General features: G+C 39.9%; 1 protein-coding gene across 1 annotated transcript in view; it reads left to right on the top strand.

Annotated features, from left to right (window-relative positions):
* LOC116554962 (membrane-spanning 4-domains subfamily A member 8-like) overlaps positions 1 to 25,808 on the top strand; it is a 62,605-nt gene that overhangs the window by 3,615 nt on the left and 33,182 nt on the right. The window contains exons 3-4 of the mRNA XM_032283279.1: positions 14,475 to 14,569; positions 25,553 to 25,696. Of these exons, the coding sequence (XP_032139170.1) occupies positions 14,525 to 14,569; positions 25,553 to 25,696 (189 nt within the window). The 5' untranslated portion in view covers positions 14,475 to 14,524. The remainder of the gene's footprint in view (positions 1 to 14,474; positions 14,570 to 25,552; positions 25,697 to 25,808) is intronic.

Genomic DNA, 25,808 nt, shown 5'->3' with positions numbered 1-25,808 from the left:
CAAGAATGTCATCTTCCTGATCTGAGAGGAAAAGTTTTCAGATTTTCACCATTAAGTATGTTAGCTGTGGACTTGTCATATGCAGCCTTTATTGTGTTAATATACTTTTCTTCTGTGCCTAATTTGTTGAGAGTTTTTATCATGAAAAGCTGTTGAATTTTGCCAGATGCTTTATCTGCATCAGTTGAGATGCTCATACTATTTTTATGCTGGATTGTGTCAATGTGGTATATCACATTTATTCATATAAATGTGGTATATCACATTTAAATATAGTGAAGCACTCCCAAATCCCAGGGATAAATCCAGCTTGATCATGGTGAATGATTCTTTTAATGTGCTGTTGAATTTGGTTTGCCATTATTGTGTTGAGGACTTTTTGCATTTATATTCATCATGGATATTGACCAGTAATTTTCTTTTCTCATAGAGTTGTGTCCAACTTTGATATCAGAGTAATTCTTGTCTCCTAAAATTAGTCTGGAAGTATTTCTTTTCTTCAGTTCTTTGGAAAGACTTGAGAATGACTGATATTAGTTTCTTAAATGCCTGGTAGAATTCATCATGAAGTTATCAATTCCTGAGCTTTTCTTTAATAGGAGACTTTTTATTACTGATTCAAACTCCTTACTCATTATTGCCTGTTCAGATTTTCTATTTTCTCATGATTCAGTCTTGATTGTTTTTCATTTCTAGGAATTTATTCATTTCTTCTAGGTTATTTAATTTGTTGGTATATTGTTGTTCACAGTAGTCTCTTATGATCCTTTATATTTCTGTAGTATCAGTTATAATGTCTCCTCTCACATTTCTGATTTATTTGAGTATTCACTCTTTTTTTTTCTTAGTTTAGCTAAAAGTTGCCAACTTTATTTTTTAAGAAAAAATGGTTTTAGTTTCCTTCATCTTTTGTACTGCTTTACTAGTCTCTGTTTCTGCTCTAATATTTATTATTTCTCTCCTTGTGCTAACTTTGAACTTAGTTTGATTTTTTCTAGTTCCCTGAGGTGTAAAGTCAGATTGTTTCTTTGAGATATTTATTTTTCTTCATATAGGCATCTATTTCTATTAGCCTCCCTCTTAAAAGTACTTTTCCTGCATCCTGTAAGGTTTGATATGTTGTATTTCCATTCTTGTTTTTCCTGACATTTTTAAATTTCCCTTCTGATTTCTTTTTTGAAAGGCTAATTGTTCTAAAGCACCTTGTTTAAATTTCACATATTTGTGGATTTTCCAGTTTTCCTTATTATACTGATTTATAGTTTTTTAACTCCTAACGTAGATTTAATAAACACATTGCAGCCTGTTTGGGTCATTTAACATGTGTATGTACCATGGAACAGTAGTCATCTTGGTTTTTGGTTTTTTCTTTTTTTTTTTTTTTTTGTAGTTTTCTCCTAATTAAATAGATTTTTTTTAACTTTTAAGTTCAGGGATACATGTGCAGGTTTGTGACATAGGTAAACTATGACATGGAGGTCTGTTGTACAAATTATTTCATTGCCCAAGTATTGAAACTAGTATCCATCAGTTGTTTTTCCTGATCCTGTCCCTCCCCCCACCCTACACTCTCAAGCAGACGTCTTCATTCTTCTCTATGTGTTCATGTGTTCTCATCATTTAGCCACCACTTATAAGTGACAGCATGCAGTATTTAGTTTTCTGTTCCTGCATTAGTTGATTTGTAGTTTTCATACCATAGGTATTAGAAAATATGCTTGGTATAATTTCAATTTTTAAAAATTTCTTAATACTTGTGTTATGGTTTAAATGGTTGCTCCCTCCCAAACTCATGTTGAAATTTGATTGCTATTGTATTAAGTGGGACCTTTAAGAAGCGATGAGGATATGAGGTCTCTGCCCTAATGAATTGATTAATGCCCTTGTCATAAGAGTGGGTTCATTATCAAGGGAGTGGGTGCTTTATAAAAGAATGAGTTCAGCCCCATTTTGCTTCCCACTTTCTCTTAAATTCTTTTGCCCTTCCCCTATGGGATGACACAGCAAGAAGGTTGTTGACAGATGCCAATCTCTTGACCTTGGACTTCCCAGCCTCCAGAATGATAAGCCAATATATTTCTACTCATTATAGATTACCCAGTTTGTGGTATTCTTTTATAGTGGCACAAAACAAGCTAAGATAGAAAACTGGTACTAGAGCAGTGGGATATTGTTATAACAAATATCTGAAAATGTGGAAGCAGCTTTGCAACTGGATAATGGGCAGAGGCTAGAAAAGTTTGAAGGAGCAGGCTAGAAAAAAAGCCTGTACTGTCATGAGTAAAGTATTAAGGGCAATTCTGGTGAGGGCTCAGAAGAAGAGAAGAACTGTAGAAAAAGTAGGGAACTTCTTAGCGATTACTTAAGTGGCTGTGGTTAGAATGTTAGTAGAAATAAGGACAATAAAAGCAATTCTGATGAGGCCTTCATCAGAAAACATGGATATCTTATTGGAAAACGGAGTAAAAGCTATCCTTGTTATGACATGGAAAAGAACCTCGCCAAATTGTTTCTGGTGCTAGGGCTTTATGGGAGGCAGAATTTAAGATCAATGAACTACAATACCTTGCTAAAGATACATCTAAGCAAAATATTGAAAGAGCTGCATGGCTTCTTTTAACTGAATATAGTAAAACAAGAGAAGATGTCTTAAGATCAAAATTTATAATTAAAAGGGAAGTAGAATGTAAACGTTTGTAGCCATCCTCAGTCTGGCCATGTAAAAGAATAAAAATGGAAGTTCAAGAGAGAGAATGCTGAGGGTATGGCTAAGTGACCATTTGATAAGAAGGTCAGTACAGATAGAAGAAAGTCAGGTGCTATTCATCAAGACAATGGGAGAAGCACAAAACTTACTGGATTTCACAGGCTCACAGCTGGAGGGAAACTTGCCTCAGGAGGAATCGTGCCTTGAATCTCACACCTCTATCTGATTTAGATGATACTCTGGACTTAGGACTTTCGAGTTGTTGCTGAAATAAGTTAAGACTGGGTTTCTGGGGATAGAATGAATGTATTTTGTATGTGAGGACATATGTTTTGGGGGGCTATGGAATAAATGCTGTGGTTTGAAGGTTTGTCTGCTCTGAAATCATGTTGAAATTTAATTGCCATTGTATCAATATTAAGAGGCAAGACCTTTAAAAGTGATTCATCCATGATGTCTCTGCTCTCATGAATGGATTAATGCCTTTATCACTGGAGTGAGTTTGTTATTGAGGGAGTCGGTTCATTATAAAAGGACTAGTTTGGTCCTTTTTTGCCTCTCTGTCTCTCACCATCACCTCTTTGCCCTTCCACCATGGGATGATGCAACAGTAAGACCCTTGCCAGATGCCAGCTCCTCAATCTTAGACTTCCCAGCTTCCAAAACTTCGAGCCAATAAATTAAACAGTCTGTGGTGTTCTATTACAGCACAAAATCGACTAATTCAACTTATTTGTGAGCCTAATGTATGATGTATCCTGGAAAATGTTCCATGAGCACTTGAGAAGAATGTATATTCTGCTGCTATTGGATGAAATCTTCTGTATTTGTATATTAGGTCTATTTGGTCAAGTCCAGGATTTCCTTAATGATTTTCTGTCTGGATGATCTGTCCATTGCTGAAAGTAGAATGTTGAGGTTGCCTACCATTATTGTATTGCAGTTTATTACTCCCTTCATATCTATTAATATTATATATATGTATATATGCACACATCAGTATGGTGCTCCAATGTTGGGTGCATATATATTTACAATTGCTGTGTCCTTTTGATGAATTGACCCCTTTATCATTATGTAATTACTTTGTCTCTTTTTACAGTTTTTTACTTAAAGTCTATTTTGACATATATATAATAGCTACCCATGCTCTGGTTTCCCTTTGCATGGCATATCTATTTCCATCCCAACACTTTTAGTCCAAGAGTGTCTTTAAAGGTGAAGTGAGTTTCTTACAGGTTGCAGAGAGTGGGTCTTATTTATTCATTCAACCACTTTGTCTTTTGATTGGAGAATTTAATCTTCTTACATTTTGGTATTTGTTTATGACTATTTTGTAGTTCCTTTATTCTTCCAATCTTGCTGGCGTCCTTTGCGATTTGTGGAATTTTTGTAGTGATATGCTTTGATTTCTTTTTTTATCTTTTTCATATCTGCTATAGGCTTTCTTTTGTAGTTACCATTAGGTTTAAATAAAAAACCTTACAGGCATACCTATTTTAACCTCATGACAACTCAACTTCACTTGCATACAAACCTCTACATTTTTACACCCCATACCACATTTTACATTTTTCTGTCAGAGTTAACACTTTTTATATCGTGAATCAATTAATGAATTACTATAGCGATAGTTATTTTTAACAGTTTGCCTGTTAACATTTACACTAGAGATAAAACTGATTTATATACTACTCTTATGGTATTATTCTGAAATCAACTATATATTTACCATACTGGTATGCTTTATACTTTCATATGTTTTCATGTTACTAATTAGCAGCTTTTTATTTCAGCTCGACTAACTCCCTTTGGAATTTCTTGTAAGGCAGGTCTAGTAAAATGAACTCCCTCTGTTTTTGTTTGTCTGAGAAAGTCTTCATTTCTCCCTGATAATGAAGGACACCTTTGACAGATAATGTATTCATTGGAAGTTTTTTTTTCCTTTCAGCACTTTGAATATATTATTCTACCCTCTACTGGTTTGCAAGGTTTCTGTTAGCTGTGTTAAGCATATCTTGGATATACTTCTTTTCTCTTGACTATTTCAGATTTTTTAAACTTTCTTTTTCGATATTTGATTATACTGTGTATTAACGAGTTCTACTTTGGGTTGAATTGGTTTGGAGACCTCTAAGCTTCCTGTGCTCAGATATTCATTTGCTTGCCCAGATTTGAGATGTTTTCTGCCATTATTTCTGTAAATAAGCTTTCTGTCCCTTTCTCTCTCTCTCTCTCTATGATGTTCCATAGATCCCATAGGCTTTCTTCATTTCTTTTCATTCTTTTTATTTCTCTGACTGAATGATTTTAAATAATCTGTTTTCAAGTTCGCTTATTCACTTTTCTGCTTGATCTAGTCCTCCACTGAAGCTCGCTATTGAATTTTTAGTTGTCATTGTATTCTTCACTCCAAAATTTCTGTTTCTTCATTATGTTTTTAATCTCTTTATCTTCTCGTTTTATTCTTGTATTGTTTTTCTGATTTCCTTAATTTGCTAATATGTTGTCTTGTAATTTCATGAGCTCTTTTACAATAACGATTTTTTACTTCTTTGTCAGGCAGCTCACGAATCTCTGATTCTTTGGACTTAGATACTGGAAGTTTACTGTATTCCTTTGGTGTCATGTTCCCTGATTTTTCACGATCCTTGTAGTCTTTCAAAGGGGTCTGCATATTTGAAGAAGCAATTGTCTATTCCAGGGTATATGTACTGGCTTTGGTAAAGAAAGACTTTTACCTGTGGGGAAGCTGACAGGAAAAGAGACATGCTGGCAGCACTGTGGCATTGGGTCTAGTTGTGTTGGGTGTAAAGTGTGGGGCCACGCAGTAACTCTAGGTCTGGGAAGTCACTAAGTCTCATTGGTTAAAGCAGGTGGTATTCCTGACATTGGTGTCTTTGTAGTCCTTGGTGGCAATAGCTGCAGAAGGTCCACAGTGGCTGTTAAGGCTAACAGAGACCTCAGCTGTTCCTCTGGGCCTAAGAGGCTAGAGGCTGGGGTCAGCAGCAGTGGAGGCTAGAAATGTCAATGTGCATGCACTGTACTGTGGAAACCCACAACAAACATGTCTATGGTAGCAGAGGCCAGATGCAGGCCCACACAAGGGGCAAGATCTCGGGTAAGAGTCAGGGACTGGGACCAACTGAGAGTATACATCTAGCAGGTCTGACAAGCTTGCATGTACACGATTTTGGAGGCCAGCTGTGGGCTGTCAGTAGACATCAGGTGTTCCGCATGTGCACAGGTAACTGCAGGACCACACCAGAGGTGCACTTGCATGTGCAAGCACAGGGGTCTGCTGTGGGTGTAAGCATGATGTTGGGAGCAAGAGCAGGGGTCAGAGACAGTTGCTTGGGCAAACCAGCTGTGGGAGCCAAGGCTCACAGCCTGCAACAGCCTGGTTGTAGGGGTCAACCTCATATGCTCACAGCAGTAGACTTAAATCTTTCAGTAAAGGGTCCTGAGGCTGTTTGCAGGCATACATACAGCAGCTGCCTTGGGTGCCTGAGCCAGAGCTCCTGCAGAGGCAGCAGTTAGAGTGGCTCCAGAAAATAAGGATTGTGGCTCAGGCAGCTGTAGAATACAGTGTTCACTGGGATAAGTCCCTGAATCTGAGTGACCATGGTTAAGACCGCATTGTGGAACAAATGAGCCATAAAGCTCAAGTGAAGAGGCTCTACCCTGAAACCACTCCCACAGAGAGTCACAAGATGAACATTTTCCACAACTCTGTTATACTGTGGCCTGGAGAGAGACAACAGTGTGTGTCTTAACTGACAATCAAAAGCCTCAAGACAGGCCTGTGACAGGGAAACAGGGGACAGGTCTGTGACAGGGAACAGACCATGTTCTTCCTGACTATCTATGACATGGAACTGATGCAGCCTCTTCATCCCTTACGGAGACCTCAATGCCTGTCACCTGAGCCACCTGTCAGGGCTGGTGCCTACACTCATCTTTGGGATATTCTTGAGCAATCCAGGGAGTTCACCTCAGCCCACCTGTATCCCCTTCTTTTTATTAAACAGGAAGCTCAGAGCACCAGGCACTCCACGTCCAGCCCACCAACTGAAACAACAGAAAGCACCTCACAGTAAAGAAAAATCAAGTACATACCCACCTGGGAGTGCCACTCTTACCCATAAGTGCCAGCCACTGTTCTGCAGGTCAAACTGCACCAGCCAATATAAAACCTGCCAACTGAAGTACATAGGCCTAAGCAAGCAAAGCCAAGAGTACATAGGGCTACCCAGTATACTCCACAGTCACATCTTCTGGAAGAGAGAAAACAATTATGAAAAAAAAAATCCTATCCAAGCAAAAATAAATTCAGAAACAACAGGTAGGGGCCTCTCAAGATGAGAAGAAAACAGTGTAAGAATTCTGGCACCATGAAAAATGTGAATGTTGTGATACCACCAAAGTATCACACTAGCTCTCTAGCGATGCACCCTAACCAAAATTGAAACTCAGACATGGCAGATAAAGAATTCAAAGTATGGATTGCAAGGAAGCTCAATGAGATCCAAAGAAAAGTCGAAAACTAACACAACGAACTATGAGAGCAATCCAGAAACTGAAGGAACAGATAAATATCTTTTTTAAAAAATCAAACACTACTTGTGGAAATGAAAATTTCACTTAAGGAATTTCAAAATACACTTCAAAGCTTTAGCAATAGATTAGATCAAGCAGAAGAAAGAATTTCAGAGCTTGAAGATCAGTCTTTCAAATTAACCCAGTCAGAAAAAATATATAAGTTAAAAAGAATTTAAAAAATAAACAAAGCCTTTCAGAAATATGGGGCTATGTAAAGCAACCGAACCCACGACTTACTGGCATTCCAGAGAGAGAAGAAGGAAAAGTAAGCAATGTGAAAAACACCTTTTAGGGAATAATACAGGGAAATCCAACATCTCTTCATGGTAAAAACCCTCAACAAACTAGGCATCAAAGGGACATACCTGAAAATAATAAAAGCCATATATAACAAACCCACAGGCAACATATACTGAATGGGGAAAAGTTGAAAGCACTTCCCCTAAGACCTGGAACAAGACAAGAATGTCAACTCTTACCGCTCCTATTCAACATAGTACTAGAAGTCCTAGTCAGAGCAACCAGGAAAGAGAAAGAAATAAAAGGCATCCAAATTGAAAAAGAAGAATTGAAATTATCTCTTTTCACTAATGACGTGATCATATACCTAGAAAAATCTAAAGACTCTTCCAAAAGACTCCTAGACTTGATAAGTAACTTCAATAAAGTTTCCGGATACAAAATCAATATACAAAAAAATAGTAACATTTTATACACCAATAATAATCAAGCTGAGAATGAAATTAAGAACTTAATCCCATTTACAGTAGCCACAAAAAATAAAATAATAAATTATCTAGGATTACATTTAAACACTGAGGTAAAGGATTTTTACAAGAAAAACTGCAAAACACTGATAAAAAAATTATAAATGACACAAACAAGTGGAGAAATATTTTATGCTCATGGATTAGAACAATAATATTATTTAAAAGGCCATACTGCCCAAAGCACTCTATTCAGATTTAATGCTATTCCGATCAAATTACCAATGTCCTTTTTCAAAGAATTAGAAAAACTATTCTAAAATTCCTATGGAAACAAAAAATAGCCTGAATCGCCAAAGTAATCTTAAGAAAAAGAACAACATTGGAGGCATCACATTACCCATCTTCAAGCTATACTACAAGGCTGCAGTAACCGAAAACACAAGGTACTGGTACAAAAATAGACACATAGACCAAGGAACAGATTAGATAACCCAGAAATAAAGCCACACGCCTACAATCAACTGATCCTTGACAAAGTGGACAAAAATAAGCAATAGGGAAAGGACTCCCTATTTAATAAATGGTGCTGGGAAAATTGGATAGCCATATGCAGAAGAATGAAACTAGACCCCTATCTCTCACCGTCTACAAAAATTAACCAATTGCATTAAAGACCTAACAATAAGACCTGCAACTATAAAAATCCTAAAAGAAAACCTAGGAAAAAGTCTTCTGGACATTAGCCTAGGCGAGAATTTATGGCAAAGAACCCCAAAAGCAAATGCAATAAAGGCAAAAATAGACGAATAGGACTTAAATTAAAGGTTTCTGCACAGCAAAGACAATAATCAACAGAAGAAGCAGACAATGTGTAAAATGGGAGAAAATATTTGCAAATTGTGCCTCTGACAAAGAACTAATATCCAGAATCTACAAGGAATTCAAATAATTCAACCGGGAAAAAAAAAGAAAAAAAAAAAAAAGTCACTGAAAACTGGGCAAAGATCATTGGTATGGTTTGAATGTGTGTCCCCTTAAAATCTCATGTTGAAATCTGACCTCCAATGTTGAAGTGAGGCCTAGGGGGAGGTGTTTGGGTCATGGGGGCAGATTCTCCATGAATGGCTTGGTGCATTCCCTGTGACAGAGTTCACATGAAATCTGATTGTTTAAAAGATTGCGGCATCTCCCTGCCCTTGCTCCCTCACTTGCCATGTGATATGCCTGCTCCCACTTCATGTTCTGCTATGAGTAGTAGCTTCCTGATGCCCCATCAGAAGCCTAGGAGATTCCAGTGCCATGCGTCCGTCTATCCGGCAGAACTGGAAGCCAATTAAGCCTCTTTTCTTTATAAATTACCTAGTCTTGGGTATTCCTTTTTAGAAATACAAGAACAGACTAATACAGAAAATTGGCACTAAGGAGTGGGGCATTGCTATGCCTGAAAATGTTGAAGCAGCCTTGGAACTGGGTAATGGGTAGAGGTTGAAAGACGATGAAAGTCTCAGAAGACGACAGAAAGATGAGGGAAAGTTTGGATTTCTTAGAAACTGGTTACAAGGTTGTGTTCAAAATGCTGATGGAAATATGAACAATGAAGGTCAGGCTGATGAAGTCTCAGATGGAAATGAGGAAGCTGTTAGGAAATGGAGTAAAGATCACCCGTACTACCCTCTAGCAAAGAACTTGGCTCTATTGTGTTCATGTTCTAGGGACCTGTGGAAGTTTGAAGTTAAGAGGGATGACTTAGGGTATCTGGTAGAAGAAATTTCTAAGCAGCAAAGCATTCAAGAAGTGGACTTGCTGTTTCTAACAACCTGCCATCAGATACGGGAGCAAAGAAATGGCTTATATTTAAAAGGGAAGCAAAGCATGAAACTTTGGAAAAGTGTGGTAGAAAAGGGCATTTTCTTTTTTTTTTTTAATATATATTTAAGTTTTTAATGTGGAAAATTCCAAACATACAAAGAACTAATGGAAAGGGTATAATGAGCTTCATGTATCCATCACCCAGTAATTAACTTGTGGCCAATTTTATTCTTTGTAGTTCTTTTCATTATATCCACCCCCTAAATTATTTTGAACTAAACCCCAGACATTATATACTTTCATTTGCAAACATTTTAGTATAAATCTTTAAGAGATAAGGATGCCTCTTAATGTACCACAACACCTTCATCATACCCACCTCTAAATCGGCAATAATACCAAAAGTCAGAAAATATACAGATGATGTTCATGTTTCCCAATTTATCCTTTAAGTTCTCTTTTTCCTCTAAACTGAATTAGGATCCAAACATGACCCATATCTTTCAGCTGGTTAATGTGTTTCTGAAATCTCTTTTAAAAAAATCAGCTTTACTAGGGTATAATTTACACATAATAAAATGTAACAAGGCTGAAGCCCATTTTCAGAAGAAGAATTCAAACAGGCCACAGAGCAACTGCTTTCTAGAGAGATCAGCATGACTAAAGGGGATCCAAGCACTAATACCTAAGACAATGAGAAAAGGGCCTCAATGAGAAAAGCGTCCTCATTTCAGAAGTCTTCCGGAGAGCTCCTCTCATCACAGGCCCAAAGGCCTAGAAGGAAAGAATAGTTTTGGGGTCCATCCCTAGGGCCCCACTGCCTTGTGTAAATTACTTACTCCCAACATTGTAACTTGGAAATAAATAATTTATTTCTGATTTTACAGGCTCGTAGGTGGAAGGAACTTGCTTGAGTCTTTAATGATGATACTTGGAACTTTTGAGCTAATGATGGAATGAGTCAAGACTTTGGGGGAGCTATTGGGAAGAGATAACTGTATTCTGCAATGTGAGAAGAACATGAGATTTGGGGGCTCAAGGGAAGGATGATATGATTTGGATGTGTGTCCCCTCCAAATCTCATGTTGAAATCTGACCTCCAATGTTGGAGGTGAGGCCTGAGAGGAGATATTTGGGTCACAGGGGCAGATTTCTCATGAATGGCCTGGTGTTCTCCCCATGGTAGCGTTCACATGAGATCTGGTTGTTTAAAAGATTGTGGCACCTCCCCTGCTCTCTCTTGCTGCCTTACTTGCCATGTGATGTGGCTGCTCCCACCTCACCTTCTGCCATGAATAAAACCTTCCTGAACACCCCACCAGAAGCTGAGCAGATGCTATTGCCATGCTTCCTGTATATATGGCAGAACTGGGAGCCAATTAAACCTTTTTTTTTTTTAAGTAAATTACCTAGTCTCAGGTATTTCTTTGTAGCAATACAAGAATGGTCTAATAAAGGCTTGAACAGCCATTTCTCAAAATAAGAAATACAGACAGCCAACAAACAGATGAAAAAATGAATGCCCAATATCACCAATCCTTAGGAAAATGCAAATCAAAACCACATTGAAATATTATCTTACACTAGTCAGAATAGCTATTACTAAAAAGACAAAAATCAACAGATATTAGCAGGGATGCAGAGAAAAGGGAATGCTCATACATTGTTTGTGGGAATGTAAATTAGTTGAACCTCTATGGAAGACAATGTAGAGATATCTCAAAGGACTACAAACAAAGCTATCACTCAACCCAGCAACCCGCTACTGCGTATCTACCCAAAGGAAAATAAATATTTAAAAAGCACCTGCTCTTGTATGTTTAGCACAGTATTAGAACTAGCCTAAGTGTCCATCAATGGTTGATTGGATAAAGAAAACGTCGTCTATATACACCGTGGAATACTATGCCACTGCAAAAATAAAATCATGTTTTTTGTAGTAACATAGATGGAACTGGAGGCCATTATTCTAAGTGAACTAGCATAGAAGCAGAAAATTAAATATCACAAGTCTCACTTGTAAGTGGGAGCTAAACAACAGGTACATATGGATGTAAAGGTGAAGATGAAAAATGAAACGCATCCTCTGTTCACATTTCATAGCTCTTGCCATAACCTTTGTTAAAACTAAATTTTCTATTTTGTGGATCATGATGAATTTATGAGCTTTCATAGACAAGGCATTTTAAACTGTCATAATTTGTTATGTAAATTGTCCCAAGGTGGCCAGTGAGAGCCCTGTTAACCTGGTGTCCTTGTCCTTTGTGCACTGCTTCTGACATTTCATTTTCAACATCAGTCTTGCCTTCTTCTAAGAAGACAATGTTCTATCCACAGTACTGTTTGTCTACATCAGCCACTCTCTTGATTTCTTTTGGAAAAAAAAAGATAGAGAACCAAGTAGAAGCACCAGGGTTGCGCAAGAGATTAATAGTGAGCAAAAGAGCTACTTCTGATGGGCAAGTTTGGGAAACTGAGCTAGAAAAGATATTTGTTTTTAGGAATCTGAATTTATATTGCTTCTTATGGTTTGAGATGTTATCGACTATGAAAACGCTCCACTTTATTAACCACGTCCAAATTGGTAAAATCCACCTATATTCCTCAAAAGTAAACCCCTCCTTTTCTCTCTTTGCCACCCTCCATTGATGCTATCAATATTCTTTGCAAAATTGTGGCCTTTAATCTGGCACAGATGTATCATCCCAGAACTACCAGTGGGATATTTCTCCTAAAACTTTCTGCCTGTAACTGCAACTTGGAGAGCTGGTTTAGTTCTGGCCTTCTCTCGTTGTGAAGATCATTTCCTCCTTATAATTCATCTCCAATTATCTCTTCCTCTGCTCAACCAGCAGAAGAGCGGGCCACGTTTCCTGGCAAAAAGACACCAGTAGAGAAGTAGAAGCTAGTCACACATACTTGAAGGACCTCCTTATTCTCTAAGTGTCATTGTTCTATTATCTCATAGCTTCACCAACACTGTGTTTCCTAAAATTCTATCTTCTTTCTCCCTCTTCTCCTTCTATTTTGCCTAGAGGTGTTGGTTGGTGCCGGGGTATTAGTCAGTGTTGCTGATGTAACAATCACAAAATTGTAGGCTTATAAGAAAACACATTTACGTTTCACTTACTGGAGTTTTGTTCAATGTTGTGGGTAGGCTGTGAGCCTGCTTCATACTTCTTCATTCTGGGATCCACACCAAAGAACAGCAAAATCCTGGGAAGTGGTATTCTCACAGCAGAGGTAAATTACCAATAAAATTGATAGAAATTTACAATGTCTCATAGGGTTTGGCTCAGATGTACCATGTGTTATTCCATCAAACAATGCCACAGGGTCAAATGCAGTATCAGTGAGGTAGAGAGATATACTCCTATGGAATGAAGGGGACAGTGCAGGTCACAAGGCAATATGTGAAGATGTAGAAACTTCTAACAGGGAAAGAGGAACGAATAATTAGGAATCATAATTCAGTTGACCACAGCCATTTCTCTGAACTGTCACCTACCAATAAGCACACGGAAAAGGCCGTCTCTGGCAACCTGCCTCTGCAGCCTCTGGCAATTTTACAAGTTTAAGATGCAAAATAATACCTTTATCCCAACTTTAACAGTCAGCCATTATTCTGGAACACTATAAAAATTTTCACTTAATGTATATCCTCTTTTTACAAAAGAAGGATTTTTTTTTTTTTTTTTGAGATGGAGTTTTACTCTTGTTGCCCAGGCTGGAGTGCAATGGCACCATCTCGGCTCACTGCAACCTTGGCCTCCCTGGTTCAAGCGATTCTCCTGCCTCAGCTTCCTAAGTAGCTGGGTTTACAGGCATGTGCCACCATGCCTGGCTCATTTTTTGTATTTTTAGTAGAGACAGTGTTTCTCCATGTTGATCAGGCTGGTCTCGAACTCCCAACCTCAGGTGATCTGCCCACCTCGGCCTCCCAAAGTGCTGGGATTACAGGCATGAGCCACCATATCCAGCCGGATTTTTTTTTTTTTTTTTTTTTTAGATACAGGTATTTCTCATAGACCTGAAAAACAACTGTAATCAGGGAAATAAGAGCCACTAGAATTTTTAGGGACTTCCCTCACTCCATATCTTTACTCTAGATGTCCCTTCATACTTCTTTCCATATAGTGGAACGCGGAAGTGCTACTACTTCCTGTTCAAGAGGCAAGCTTAGAATGGGTCTATATTGTTTTCCTGCTCAATGCAGTTTTCTGGGAAAGGAATGATTATTGGCTCAACTAGAGTCAGATGCCCACCCTTTGTCTAATCAGCTATGGCTAGGCTGGGGACATTTCATGGAGAGCAAACATAGCAGTTCAACCCTGGGTGACTTTATGGACTTGGGTGAGCAGGTAATTCCTAAGAAAGATGAAAATAATGGGAGTGGGTCAACTACATCAAAAGGTGTCTACTCAGTCTCATTTAAAGGTCATTACAGAAGGAATAAAATCTAAGAGGTAGCTCTTGGCTTTTGCCTGAAAGTTATTGCTGTTTAGCAGAGAATAATATCCGTGGGTTGATGCCAAAACCTTTTTGCAAATAATTGCAAAGCGGTGGGGAAAATCAGAGCCTGCCATTTTAAGTATCTTATCTCAAAATAATAATTAGTATTACTTGTTCTCTATATTTCTCTACAGAAAAGGAGTCCATTCATCCTCTCTAATCACTATAATATATCATTGTTAAAATGCCAAGAAGATTTATTCTAAAAGAAGGCACCAAAGCAATGGGGGTAAGGACTAAGGGCTACTTGGGTTAATAAGCGGCTAGCGTTGCTTCTTCCTAATATAAAAAGGAAAAGACATTGACCACATCTTCCCCAAAGGAAGGAGAATTGACAAAAGTGTCTGAAGGTGATGATAACTAGCCTAAAGCTAATTGGATTCAAATGATGGACCGAAAAACCATTCTGGAATAGATCAACATTATCACAACCCACCCAGGGTTCTAACCAATACACTCAGAGTTTGCCAATATATGAGAGGTCCATTTCTGCCTGCGTTTGTAAACAGTTTGAATCAAAGCTCATCAATCATAAAGTGGTCAGGTAATGGGCCTAAAACCAGAAAAGACTATAGACCCTGGGGCATGGTACTGTCAACACGTTCTCCTTACATTTAGCTCAGGTGGATCATATTCTGCTTCAATGCTCTCCTGCTCAGCTCTCCTCAATCTTAGAATACTACACCCTTTTGTATTATCTACCAATATCTGTGAGGCCTTGTATCACATTTGTATTTAAGTCAGCAACATTAAAGCGTACACTAGGAAAATTCCCAACATATCAAATCTATGATTATCTCCAACTGGTTGAGACCTACCCAGTACACTATCAGAATGCAGGGCATACCTACATGCAGTAAAGCCCCATATATATAGTAAGGGCAGGGAACTAGTGGTTTCTCTGCACCATCCCCAATACAGTGGTGTTTTAGGTCTAGGTTGATTGCTTCACATCTGCTTATCTGGCCTGGAAGATGGTGGTGGCAATGTGTTTGAGAAAGTATAGGCCTATTACTGGCCACCTATTGACCTACCAGTGAGATCTACCACCTAAGGGAGGATGATGTGTTTAGGATCTGTGATGGTTAATTTTAAATATCAACTTGACTGGATTAAGGAATATCTAGAAACCTGGTAATGCATTATTTTGGGATGTGTTTGCTGCAAGAGTGTTTCCAGGAGAGATTAGCATGTGAGTCTGAATGGACCAGGTGGGGAAATCCATCCTCAGTATGGGTAGATACCATCAAATCTGCTAATAACCTGAAGACAGCAATAACAGAGAAAAGGCAAATATGTCAGTCTACTGCTGGAACTAGGACATACTCTTCTTCTTCTGTTGTTAGACAACAGCTTCAGGCTCTGTGGCCTTTGAACTCCAGGACTTAGACCAGTGGCCCCCCAGGTTCTCAGGCCCTTGGCCTTGGACTGAGAGTTACGCCATTGGCTTCCTTGGTTCTAAAGCCTTCTAACTTTTGGACTGAGCCATGCTGCAAGCATGCCAGGGTCTCCAGCTTGCAGATGGCCTCTCATAGGACTTCTCAGTCTCCATAATTGCATAAACCAATTTCCCTAATATATGCATACAACCTATTGAGTTCTGTCTCTCTGGAGAACCCTGACTAATACAGATTTTGGTGCTAGAAGTGGTTGTAGATGGACGGAATTTTAAGAATTAGTGTCTTTAATTGATTTGGGGGTTTCTGGAATTAGCTCTCTAATCTGATTAGACCTGAAAGTACAAAGGGCTTTATTTCTAATAGCACAGACAGTTCTGATATTCCATGGTATGAACTGTTTACAAATATACACAAAATGAATGCATCTGATACTCCTAATTCACCTCTTATAAAAGGCAAGACATTTAGTGACTCTATACATAATATTTTTGAAAATTTGTGGAAAACTAAGAAATATAATGATCTCAGTTAGCTGTTCTTGTCATTGCTGGACAAAGTGACAAAAGTTTTCCCATGGGCTGGCTGCAGTTTGTTCTTCTCTGGAGGCTGTACCTTACCATGGTAACTGCAGTTACCACAATAAAAAGCCAGCCCACTGAAAAACTTAAATGGGAGAAGAATAATTAGATTCTGAGGTAGCAGAGGCCATTCATTCAATGGGTTTTGGATCTGTAAACTGGCTCAAGTCTGGAAATCGATTCAGGGGTGATAATTTTCTGTTTCCATGTTTTGAGGTAGATTTTTATTAACTTGACCAGAAAGTTTTCTGCTTCTACAGCTCAAGTAAGAATTTAGTAGGCTTCCTATCTATCTCATATCTAGGAGCACTGTGATTAACTAGCCAACACCACAGATCTACAGAAGTCAGACTATTCTGATTCTTGTCTTGACTCTGCTTGCTATTGTGGTAACTGCGCCTACCTTCCCTTTGATGGTTGAGTGCTGCCGTTTGGCCTCTGCTACCTCAGAATCTAATTCTTCTTCTCACGTTTGAGTTTTCCAATGGGCTGGCTGCAGTTTGTTATTCTCTGGAGGCTGTACCTTACAATGGCAACTGCATAGTGCTCCTAGATATGAATGAAAGGTAAGCCATGTCCCCGCCAAGAAAGGACCCTGGTATACTACCTAAAATTTATACTGTTAATCTTTCTCCCCTACTTCCCCAATGGGACCCATGGCCTTTTACCAGCATAACTGTTTATTGAGGAAAGGGAAATAATCAGTACTTTCAGGGAGTACTGATATCCAGTATGTAGTACTACTGATATCCAGTATGTAGTACTTTCAGGGAGTACTGATATCCAGTATGTAGTACTTTCAGGGAGTACTGATATCCAGTATGCAGTACTTTCAGGGAGTACTGATATCCAGTATGTAGTACTTTCAGGGAGTACTGGCTACTGGCTCTGATCTGACATTAATTCCAGGAGATGCAAACCATCACTGTGGCCCTCCATTTAGAGCAGAGGCTGATGAAGGCCAAATTATTAATGGATTTTTAGCTCAAGTCCAACTCACAGTGGGTACAGTTGGTCCCCCAAACCCATTCAGTGGTCATTTCCCCAGTTCCAGAATCCACAATTAGAATAGAAAGCTGGCAGACTCCCTACGTTGGTTTCTTAACCTGTGGAGTATGGTGAGAAAAGATAAATGGCAGCCTCTAGAGCTGCCTCTACCTAGGAAACTAGTTAACTCAAAACCAATACTGCATTCCTGGAGACATTGCAAAGATTAGTGCCACCCTCAAGAACTTGAAAGATGCAGAGGTGGTGATGCCCACCACATTTGCATTCAACTCTGCTGTTTGACCTGTGCAGAAGGCAGATGAATCCTGGAGAATGACAGTGGATTATTGCAAGCCCAACTAAGTGGTGACTCCAATTACAGCTGCTGTACCAGATGGTTTACTTGCTTGAGCAAATTAACACATCTCCTGATACCTGGTATGCAGCTATCGATCTGGCAAATGCCTTTTTTTCCGTCTCTGTCTGTAAGGCCTACCAGACACAGTTTGCCTTCAGCAGGAAAGGCCAGTTATACGCCTTTACTGACCTACCCCGGGAGCATATTAACTCTCCAAACTTATGTCATAATTCAGCTTGCAGGGATTTTGGTTGCCTTTCTCTTCCATAAGATATCACATTGATCCATTATACTAATGACGTTATGGTAATTGGTCCTAATGAACATGAAGCAGTAACTACTCTGGACTTATTGGTAAGACATTTGTGTGTCAGAGAATGGGGGAAAATATGACTAAAATCCAGGGTAAATCCTTGTATTTCAACAAAATTTCCAGGGCTCTCATGGTGTGTGTCATGACAAGATATTTGTTCTAAAGAACAAGTTGTTTCATCTGGCCCCTCCTAAAACCAAGAAAGATCCCTTAGGGTGTCTCTTAGTGCTGTCATGCCCTGTGATCAAGGTCTACAGGATATTACAACAACCCAGTCCTTGCAAGCCTGTGAATGGCCCAGGCTCTTCAGGATTAAAGTTTTGGTTACCCTGTCAGATAAAGAACCATGACCAGCCAAGGTTACATAATTCCCAGGCACAACCCAAAAGTAGACAGCTGTAGCACTGTGGTCCCTTTCTGGGGCATCCCTAGTAGGCCTATTTTGATTTTGGAGGCAGCACGTTCATCACTTGAGTGTGCCACTCTAGCTTATCCACCAAGTGACACAAAAAGGTGCTAGTTTAGAGTGGGCCCCAGAATAGCAGGAGGTTCTGAAACCGGTCCAGCTTGCTGTAAAACCTGCTCTGCCAGAGAGGCCTTATAACCCAACAAACTCAATGGTACTTGAGGTCGCAGTGGCAGAGAGGGAGCCCTCTATAGATAAGATACAGTGAATGACCTTGAGATTTTAGAGCAAGACCTTGCCATCTTCCACAGAAAACTTCTTTCCTTTTGAGAGACAGTTTTTAGCCTGCTACCAGGCTCTAGTAGACACTGAATGTCTGACCAGGGTCCATCAAGTAACGATACAACCTTATCTGCCCATTATAAACTAGATGTTGCCTGACCCACTAAGCCGTAAGGTTGGGCATGCACAACAACACTCCATCATCAAATGGAAGTGGTACACATGTGATCAGGCCTGAGCAGGTCCTGAAAGCACAAGTAAGTTAGATGAGGAACTGGTCCAAACACCTGTGGTTCCTACTCCTGCTATGTTGCCTCCTCTCTTCCAATTTTCACTCATGGCCTCATGAGGAGTACCCCATGATCCAGGCACAACCCAAAAGTAGACAGCTATAGCACTACAGACCCCTTCTGGTACATTCCTGAAGGATAGTGGCAAACCTTTTCACTGTACACCTGGTTGTGAACTTTTCTTGGAAGGAGAAATGGCCTGATGTGAGATTATATACTGATTCATGGGCTGGAGAAGGAAGATGATTGGAAAATTGTTAAAAAAAAAAAAAAAAAAAAAAAAAATGGAAGAGGTATGTGGCTAGACCTCTGAGTGGACAAATAATGTGAAGATATTTATGTCCCACGTGCATGCTCACTAAAGGGTGACCTCAGCAGAGAAGCAGAGGAGTATCCATTCAGTGGATACTAGTTAGCTTTTTCCACTAGCCACCATTGTTATTGACCATTGAGCTCATTGAAAAAGTTACCATGGTGACAGGGATGGAGGTTATGCATGGGCTCAGCAACATGTACTTCTACTCACCAAGGGTGACCTCGGTTTGCCCATCACTGAGTGCCCAATCTGCTAGTATCAGAGACCAACACTGAGCCCCCACTATGGCACCATTCCCCAAGGTGCTACTTGGAGGCAGGTTGATTATATTGGACCACATCCATCATGGAAAGGGCAACATTTTGTCCTTACTGAAGTAGACACGCATTCTGGACATAGATTTGTCTTTCCTGTATGCAACGCTTCTGTCAAAACTGCCATCCATGGATTTACAGGATGCCTTATTCACCATCATGATATTCCATGCAACATTGCTTCTGACCAAGGAATTTACTTTATAGCCAAAGAAGTTTAGCAGTGGACTCATGCTTATAGAATTCACTGGTCTTGTCATGTTTGCCATTATCCTGAAGCAGCCAGCTTAATAGAACGGCCTTTTGAAATTACAGTTACAGTGCCAGCTTGGTGACAATACTTTATAGGGCTGGGACAAGGCTCTCTAGAAGGCTGTATATGCTCTAAATCAGCACCCAATGTATAGTACTCTTTCTCTCATAGCCAAGATTCACAAGTCCAGGAATCAAGGGGTAAAAATAGGAGTGGCACCACTCACCATTGCCCCAGTGACCCACCAGCACAATCGTTGCTTCCTGTCGCTGTGACTTTATGCTCTATTTTTGTCAAACTAACAAGATGTCTTGTGTAGAAGACTTAGTTTCAGAGAGAAGAGCGCTTCCGCAGGGAGCAACAACAATGAATTCATTGAACTGAAAGTGAAAGCTGTTACCCAGCCACTTTGGGCTCCTCATGCCTCTGAGTCAACAGGCAAAAAAGAGAGTTCAAAAAATAGCTAGGGTGATCAATCCAGGACACCAAGGGTAAATTGGTCCACTACTTCACAATGAATAGAGGTAAAAATGAGTATGTGTGGAATACAGGACATCCCTTACGGTGTCTCTTAGTGCTGTCATGCCCTGTGATTAAGGTCTACGGGATATTACAACAACCCAGGCCTTGCAAGCCTGTGAATGGCCCAGGCTCTTCAGGATTAAAGTTTTGGTTACCCTGTCAGATAAAGAGCCATGACCAGCCAAGGTTACATAATTCCCAGGCACAACCCAAAAGTAGACAGCTGTAGCACTGTAGTCCCTTTCTGGGGCATTCCTGAAGAAAATAATAAAGAAAAATCTTCCCAGTGGACAGAATTTCAAGCAGTACACCTGGTTGTATATTTTGCTTGGAAGGAGAAATAGCCAGGCGAGTGACTGTATACTAATTCACGGGCTGTGGCCAATTATGTGGCTGGAATGTCAGGGACTTGAAACAAATATGAAAAGTGGTGACACAGGAGTCTAGAGAACAGTTTTGTAGATAGACTTCTGAATACGCAAAACACATAAAGATATGTGTGTCCCACGTTAAAGTCCTCCAAAGAGCAACCTCAGCAGAGGAATTTTTTTTTTTTTTTTTTTTTGAGACAGAGTCTCTCTCTGTCACCCAGGCTGGAGGGCAGTGGTGCCATCTCAGCTCACTGCAACCTCTGCCTCCCAGAGGTTGAATCAAGTGATTCTCCTGCCTCAGCCTCCCCAGTAGTTGGAATTACAGGCATGCACCACCACGCCTGGCTAATTTTTGTATTTTTAGTAGAGACAGGGTTTCACCATGTTGGCCCAGCTGGTCTTGAACTCCTGACCTCAGGTAATCCACTCACCTCGGCCTCCCAAAGTGCTGGGATAACAGGTGTGAGCCACCACACCTGGCCAGCAGAGGAAGCTTTAATAATCAAGTGGATAGGATGGCCTGTTCTATGGGTACCACTCAGCCTCTTTCCTCAGCCACCCCATCATTGTCCAATGGGCCCATTAACCAAGTGGCCATAGTGGCAGTGGCAGGGATGGAGGTTATATATGAACTCAGCAACATGGACTTTCACTCACCAAGGCTGACTTGGCTACAGTCACTGATAAGTGCCCAGTACGCCAGCAGCAGAGATGAACATTGAGTCCTGCTATGGCACTATTCCCTGGAGTGATTAGCCTGGTGACAGAACGGCTACACTGGACCATTTCTATCATGGAGGAGGCAGTGTTTTCTTCTTACTGGAATGGACACTTATTCTGGATATGGTTTTACATTCCCTGCATTCAATGCCTCTGCAAAAACTACCCTCTGTGAACTTAGAGAATGCTATATCTATTGCCATGGTAATTCCACACAGCATTGTTTTTGATCAACGAACTCACTTCAGAGCAAATGAAATGCAAAAATAACCTCAAGCTCATGTAATCTGCTGGCCTTGCCGTGTTCCCCACCATTGTGAAGTAGCTGGTTTGACAGAATGATGGCATGAACTTTTGAAGACAATTACAGCACCAGCTAGCTGGCAAAGCCCTGTTTAAATGGGGCAAGGTTCATTAGCAGGGTGTTTCTCCCAAAGCTAGGATTCACAGGTCTAGAAATCAGGGAGTGAAAATGGGGGTAATACCACTCACTAGTACTCATAGTTACCTACTATCAAAAATTTGCTTACTGTCCTGAAACCTTATATTCTGCCTGTCAGATGTCTTTATTCCAAAGGAAGAAATGTTTCTCCAAGGAGACATAATAATGATTTCACTGAACTGGAAGTTAGGAGTGCCAACTAGCCATTTTGGAATTTTTGTGTCTCTGAATCAGTTGGTGAAGAAGGGAGCTATTGTGCAAAAGGGGTTATTGATACTGACGATGAGGAAATTTGGCCTATTACTTCACAGTTAAGGAAGCATATATTAGTAATACAGGAAATCCCTTAGGGCATGTCAGTATTACCATGTCCTATGATTAAGGTCAATGGAAAACTACAACAACCCAATTGGGACAGGACTACTGATGGCCCAGACTCTTCAGAAAGGAGGCTTTGGGTCAACCCACTAAGTGAATCATCACAGCCTGCTGAGGTGCTTGCTGAACACAAAGGAAATACGGACTGGGTAGTGGGAGAAAATACTTATAAATACCAGCTATAACTATGTGGCCACTTACAGAAATAAGGACTGGAATTATCAGGAGTATTTTTCCTTATTTTGTTACGAACATGTTTGTATTACGTATCTTTGTTTTCTCTCCTCTCTTATCCCGCTTATCATGTAACATAAGATGTGCTGACTTTATATTATAGTTTTTAAGTTGTGGTATTTCGAGCAAAAGAGTAAACGTCACTCAAGAATTTTGCACCCTCCTCTGGAAAAGTGCTAGTGCATTTTTTGTTGCACGCATGACAGCTGTTAGGCCAAAGTATGTCTTACTTTCGATATTAAGTATGGTTTCACAAGATGTATATGACGGCTAAGTGATGAAGTTGACTTATGATGGGTATTTTGTGTATCAACTTATCTCTGCCAAAAGATGCCTAGTTATTCAAACATTATTATGGCTGTTCCTGTGAGGGTGTTTGTGGATGAGATTAACATTTAAATCACTCTTTGCATAAAGCAGATTGCCCTTCATAATGTGAGTAGAACTTATTCAATCAGTTGAAGGTCTGAGTAGAATGAAAGGCTGACCTTGCCCCCTCCATTTCCCTCATCCCTCCTCTTGCATGGAGCAAGAGGAATTTTCCGGAAGACTGCCTTGAAGCTTTTATCTGCATCATCAGCTCTTCTGTGTCTCCAGCCTGCTGACCCACATTGTAAATTTTGGACTTGTCAGCCAAAATTTACAGAGTATGTACACAGATACAGAGTAGATCAAAGAAAATGACTGAGGCAAGTCTAAATCATTTTAAGATGTTTGAGAAATCACCCAGAACCACGGGGAAAATTGTGATCCATGCTTTCTCTGAAGAGGGTCTGGGGACCTCAATAGCCAAAGGCAAAAGCGCAGGTATTGAGGAAAAAGGAAGAAATTTTTTAAGGGCATGAATAGATAAGAGGCAAGCAGTTGCATCCTTTTGAGTCTTTCATCAGCCATTCACTGAATACATGTGAGAGGAGGGTACAGGAATAATTACTTATACGTTTGTCTAGTCCAGTAAATCTGCATTTTTACATAAGATAAAATAAACATAGGGCAGAGGAAGCAATCAGATATGCATTTCTCTCAGATGAGCAGAGGGATGACTTTGAGTTCTGTCCTTTGTCCCATACCTGTGAAGATATCTATATATAATATATATTATACATACATATATGTATATATAAAATATATAAGGTCTGTTTCTCCAGAGAACCCTGAATAATATATTTTGACATAATCTCAATACCAGAACATAAACCTATAAATTCCCTATGAACATGAATTTTAAGGTAATCTGATTAAAGTAGCTTTAATTCACTTAAAACTACCTAAATGGATCAAGGAGAAAGAATGGCCACCAGAGGGTAAAGCCATTGCAGGGCAGGTGATGTTGATTAATCTCCAATACAGCCCCTTCGGTGGTTACACACGTCCTCGTCACTTGTATGTGCAGGTGGCTCTATTCCAGCTGGAGGATAAAGCCCAGCTCTAAGCAGGCCACAGAGAACCACTTCACATAAGAGTTACAGAAAACTAGGAGTCACTAGAGGGCCTGTTGATATTCACTTGGGGTTGCTGGCAAAATATTAGCAAAAGTTATAGATTGTAATCTCAAACCTTTTGGAAGGCCAAAAGGTTTTTTTGGGGCAGGCTGAAGGCAGCCACCTTATTTACATTAGCATAGGAAAAAGAGACGATAAGGCTTTCCCAGTTTAAGTCTGTTTATGCCAAATCCCTTTGTCTCTACTCTGTTTACTCATGTAAATTTTGTGCTGAAAACTGACAGAAGACCAGAAGATCAAACACCGCATGTTCTCACTCATAGGCGGGTGTTAAACAATGAGAACACATGGACACAGGGAGGGGAGCACTACACACTGGGGTCAGTTGGGGGGAAATAGGGGAGGGACGGTGGGGGGTGGGAAGCTGGGGAGAGATAGCAAGGGGAGAAATGCCAGATGTAGGTGATGGGGAGGAAGGCAGCAAATCACACTGCCACGTGTGCTCCTATGCAACAATTTTGCATGTTCTTCACATGTACCCCCAAACCTAAAATGCAATAAAATAAATAAATGGGAAAAAAAAAAAAAGTAAAAAAAATAAAAAATAAAAAAATTAAAAAAAAATTTTGTGCTGAATGGACCTCTCAGGGGGAGATCAACAGAGAATTACCTGTTAATAGTTGATAGTAATAGTGTCTACTCTGGGCCCAGAACCTAAAGCTTTTATCAGTCATAAAACCATTCTTTTAACCATGTTAATTATCCAGAAGTGTGTTAACTTAGAGCGTCTGTTGTAAAATCTGACTGAATAAATGTAATGATGGAGAGGGAGTCTTGGTCGATTGGCTGCAGTTCGCCCTCTGAAAGCAGCCAACGACCATCCCCAGCCCATTTGAATCACTGTAATGGTGTAAGAGTGCATTCATTCATTCATCCCTGAGTCAGGGTCTGCACACCAGACCTCCACAGGTGGTGGTCCACGTCTCAAGGGCCTGCTTGCCTGCTTTTCTGAACAAAGTCTAGAGCTGTGATCCAGATTGGTTACAAATGTCAGCACTGGGTGCGGGGGTGGGCAGAGAAGAGAGAAACTGAAGTCCAAGTTGCAAACGAGAGAGGATGAGGGAAGTAGGCAAGATCAAAAGTTCCTATTTGGAATTCAGGGTGGAGAACAAGAGCTGAATCTACAGGCTGGAGCTGACCTCAAAGAACCAACTATAGGAGGGAGGCAGATATCAAGGCCACACGGTAGGGGTCCTCAGAGCCAACAACTCTCCTTCTGTTGAGTGTCCTGAGCCAAACAGACGAATAGGCCTCTGCTTTTTACTTAACTAGAGCCAACAAGAAAAATAAATATTAATTATCTCTAAAGGCTGCTATGAAACAAAAACAGACATTCCCTTTTTAAATAAATGAGGAGACCCCATCACCCAACTCTGGCTGCCATTTCTCTAGTCAGCCTGCTTTCTCCCTGACACATAATTCTTTCAATGTTGCTTCAGAAGTACCGGAGTAAACCAAACGTTCTCCTAACCTCTCAGTCACCCAGACTGTAATCACCTGTGATAGACTTGACTTGAGTAATAACGTTGGCTCTCTCTTCTCACAGGCTGTGCAAATCATGATTGGCCTGATTCACAGTGCACTGGGAACTCTATGGATTCACTGGATTTTTATAGGAGAGGATTCAAGTCAACCTGGTCTTATCCCTATCATTGTCGTAGTCATTTACTCATTTTTGTCATCATTTTTTGTGAGTAAGCTATGGTATTATTGATTTCGATTCATTTATTTTTTTTTCAGCTGAATTTAAGTGATCTAGAAATGGGCTAAAGACCCAATCTCTGACTTAAAGGAGCCCATTT

Source organism: Sapajus apella, unplaced genomic scaffold (genome assembly GCF_009761245.1).
Source record: "Sapajus apella isolate SASKATOON/1434 unplaced genomic scaffold, GSC_monkey_1.0 scaffold14, whole genome shotgun sequence".
Lineage (NCBI taxonomy): Eukaryota > Metazoa > Chordata > Mammalia > Primates > Cebidae > Sapajus > Sapajus apella.
The sequence above is the reverse complement of the archived record's forward strand: the minus strand, read 5'-3'. Positions and strand labels throughout refer to the sequence as shown.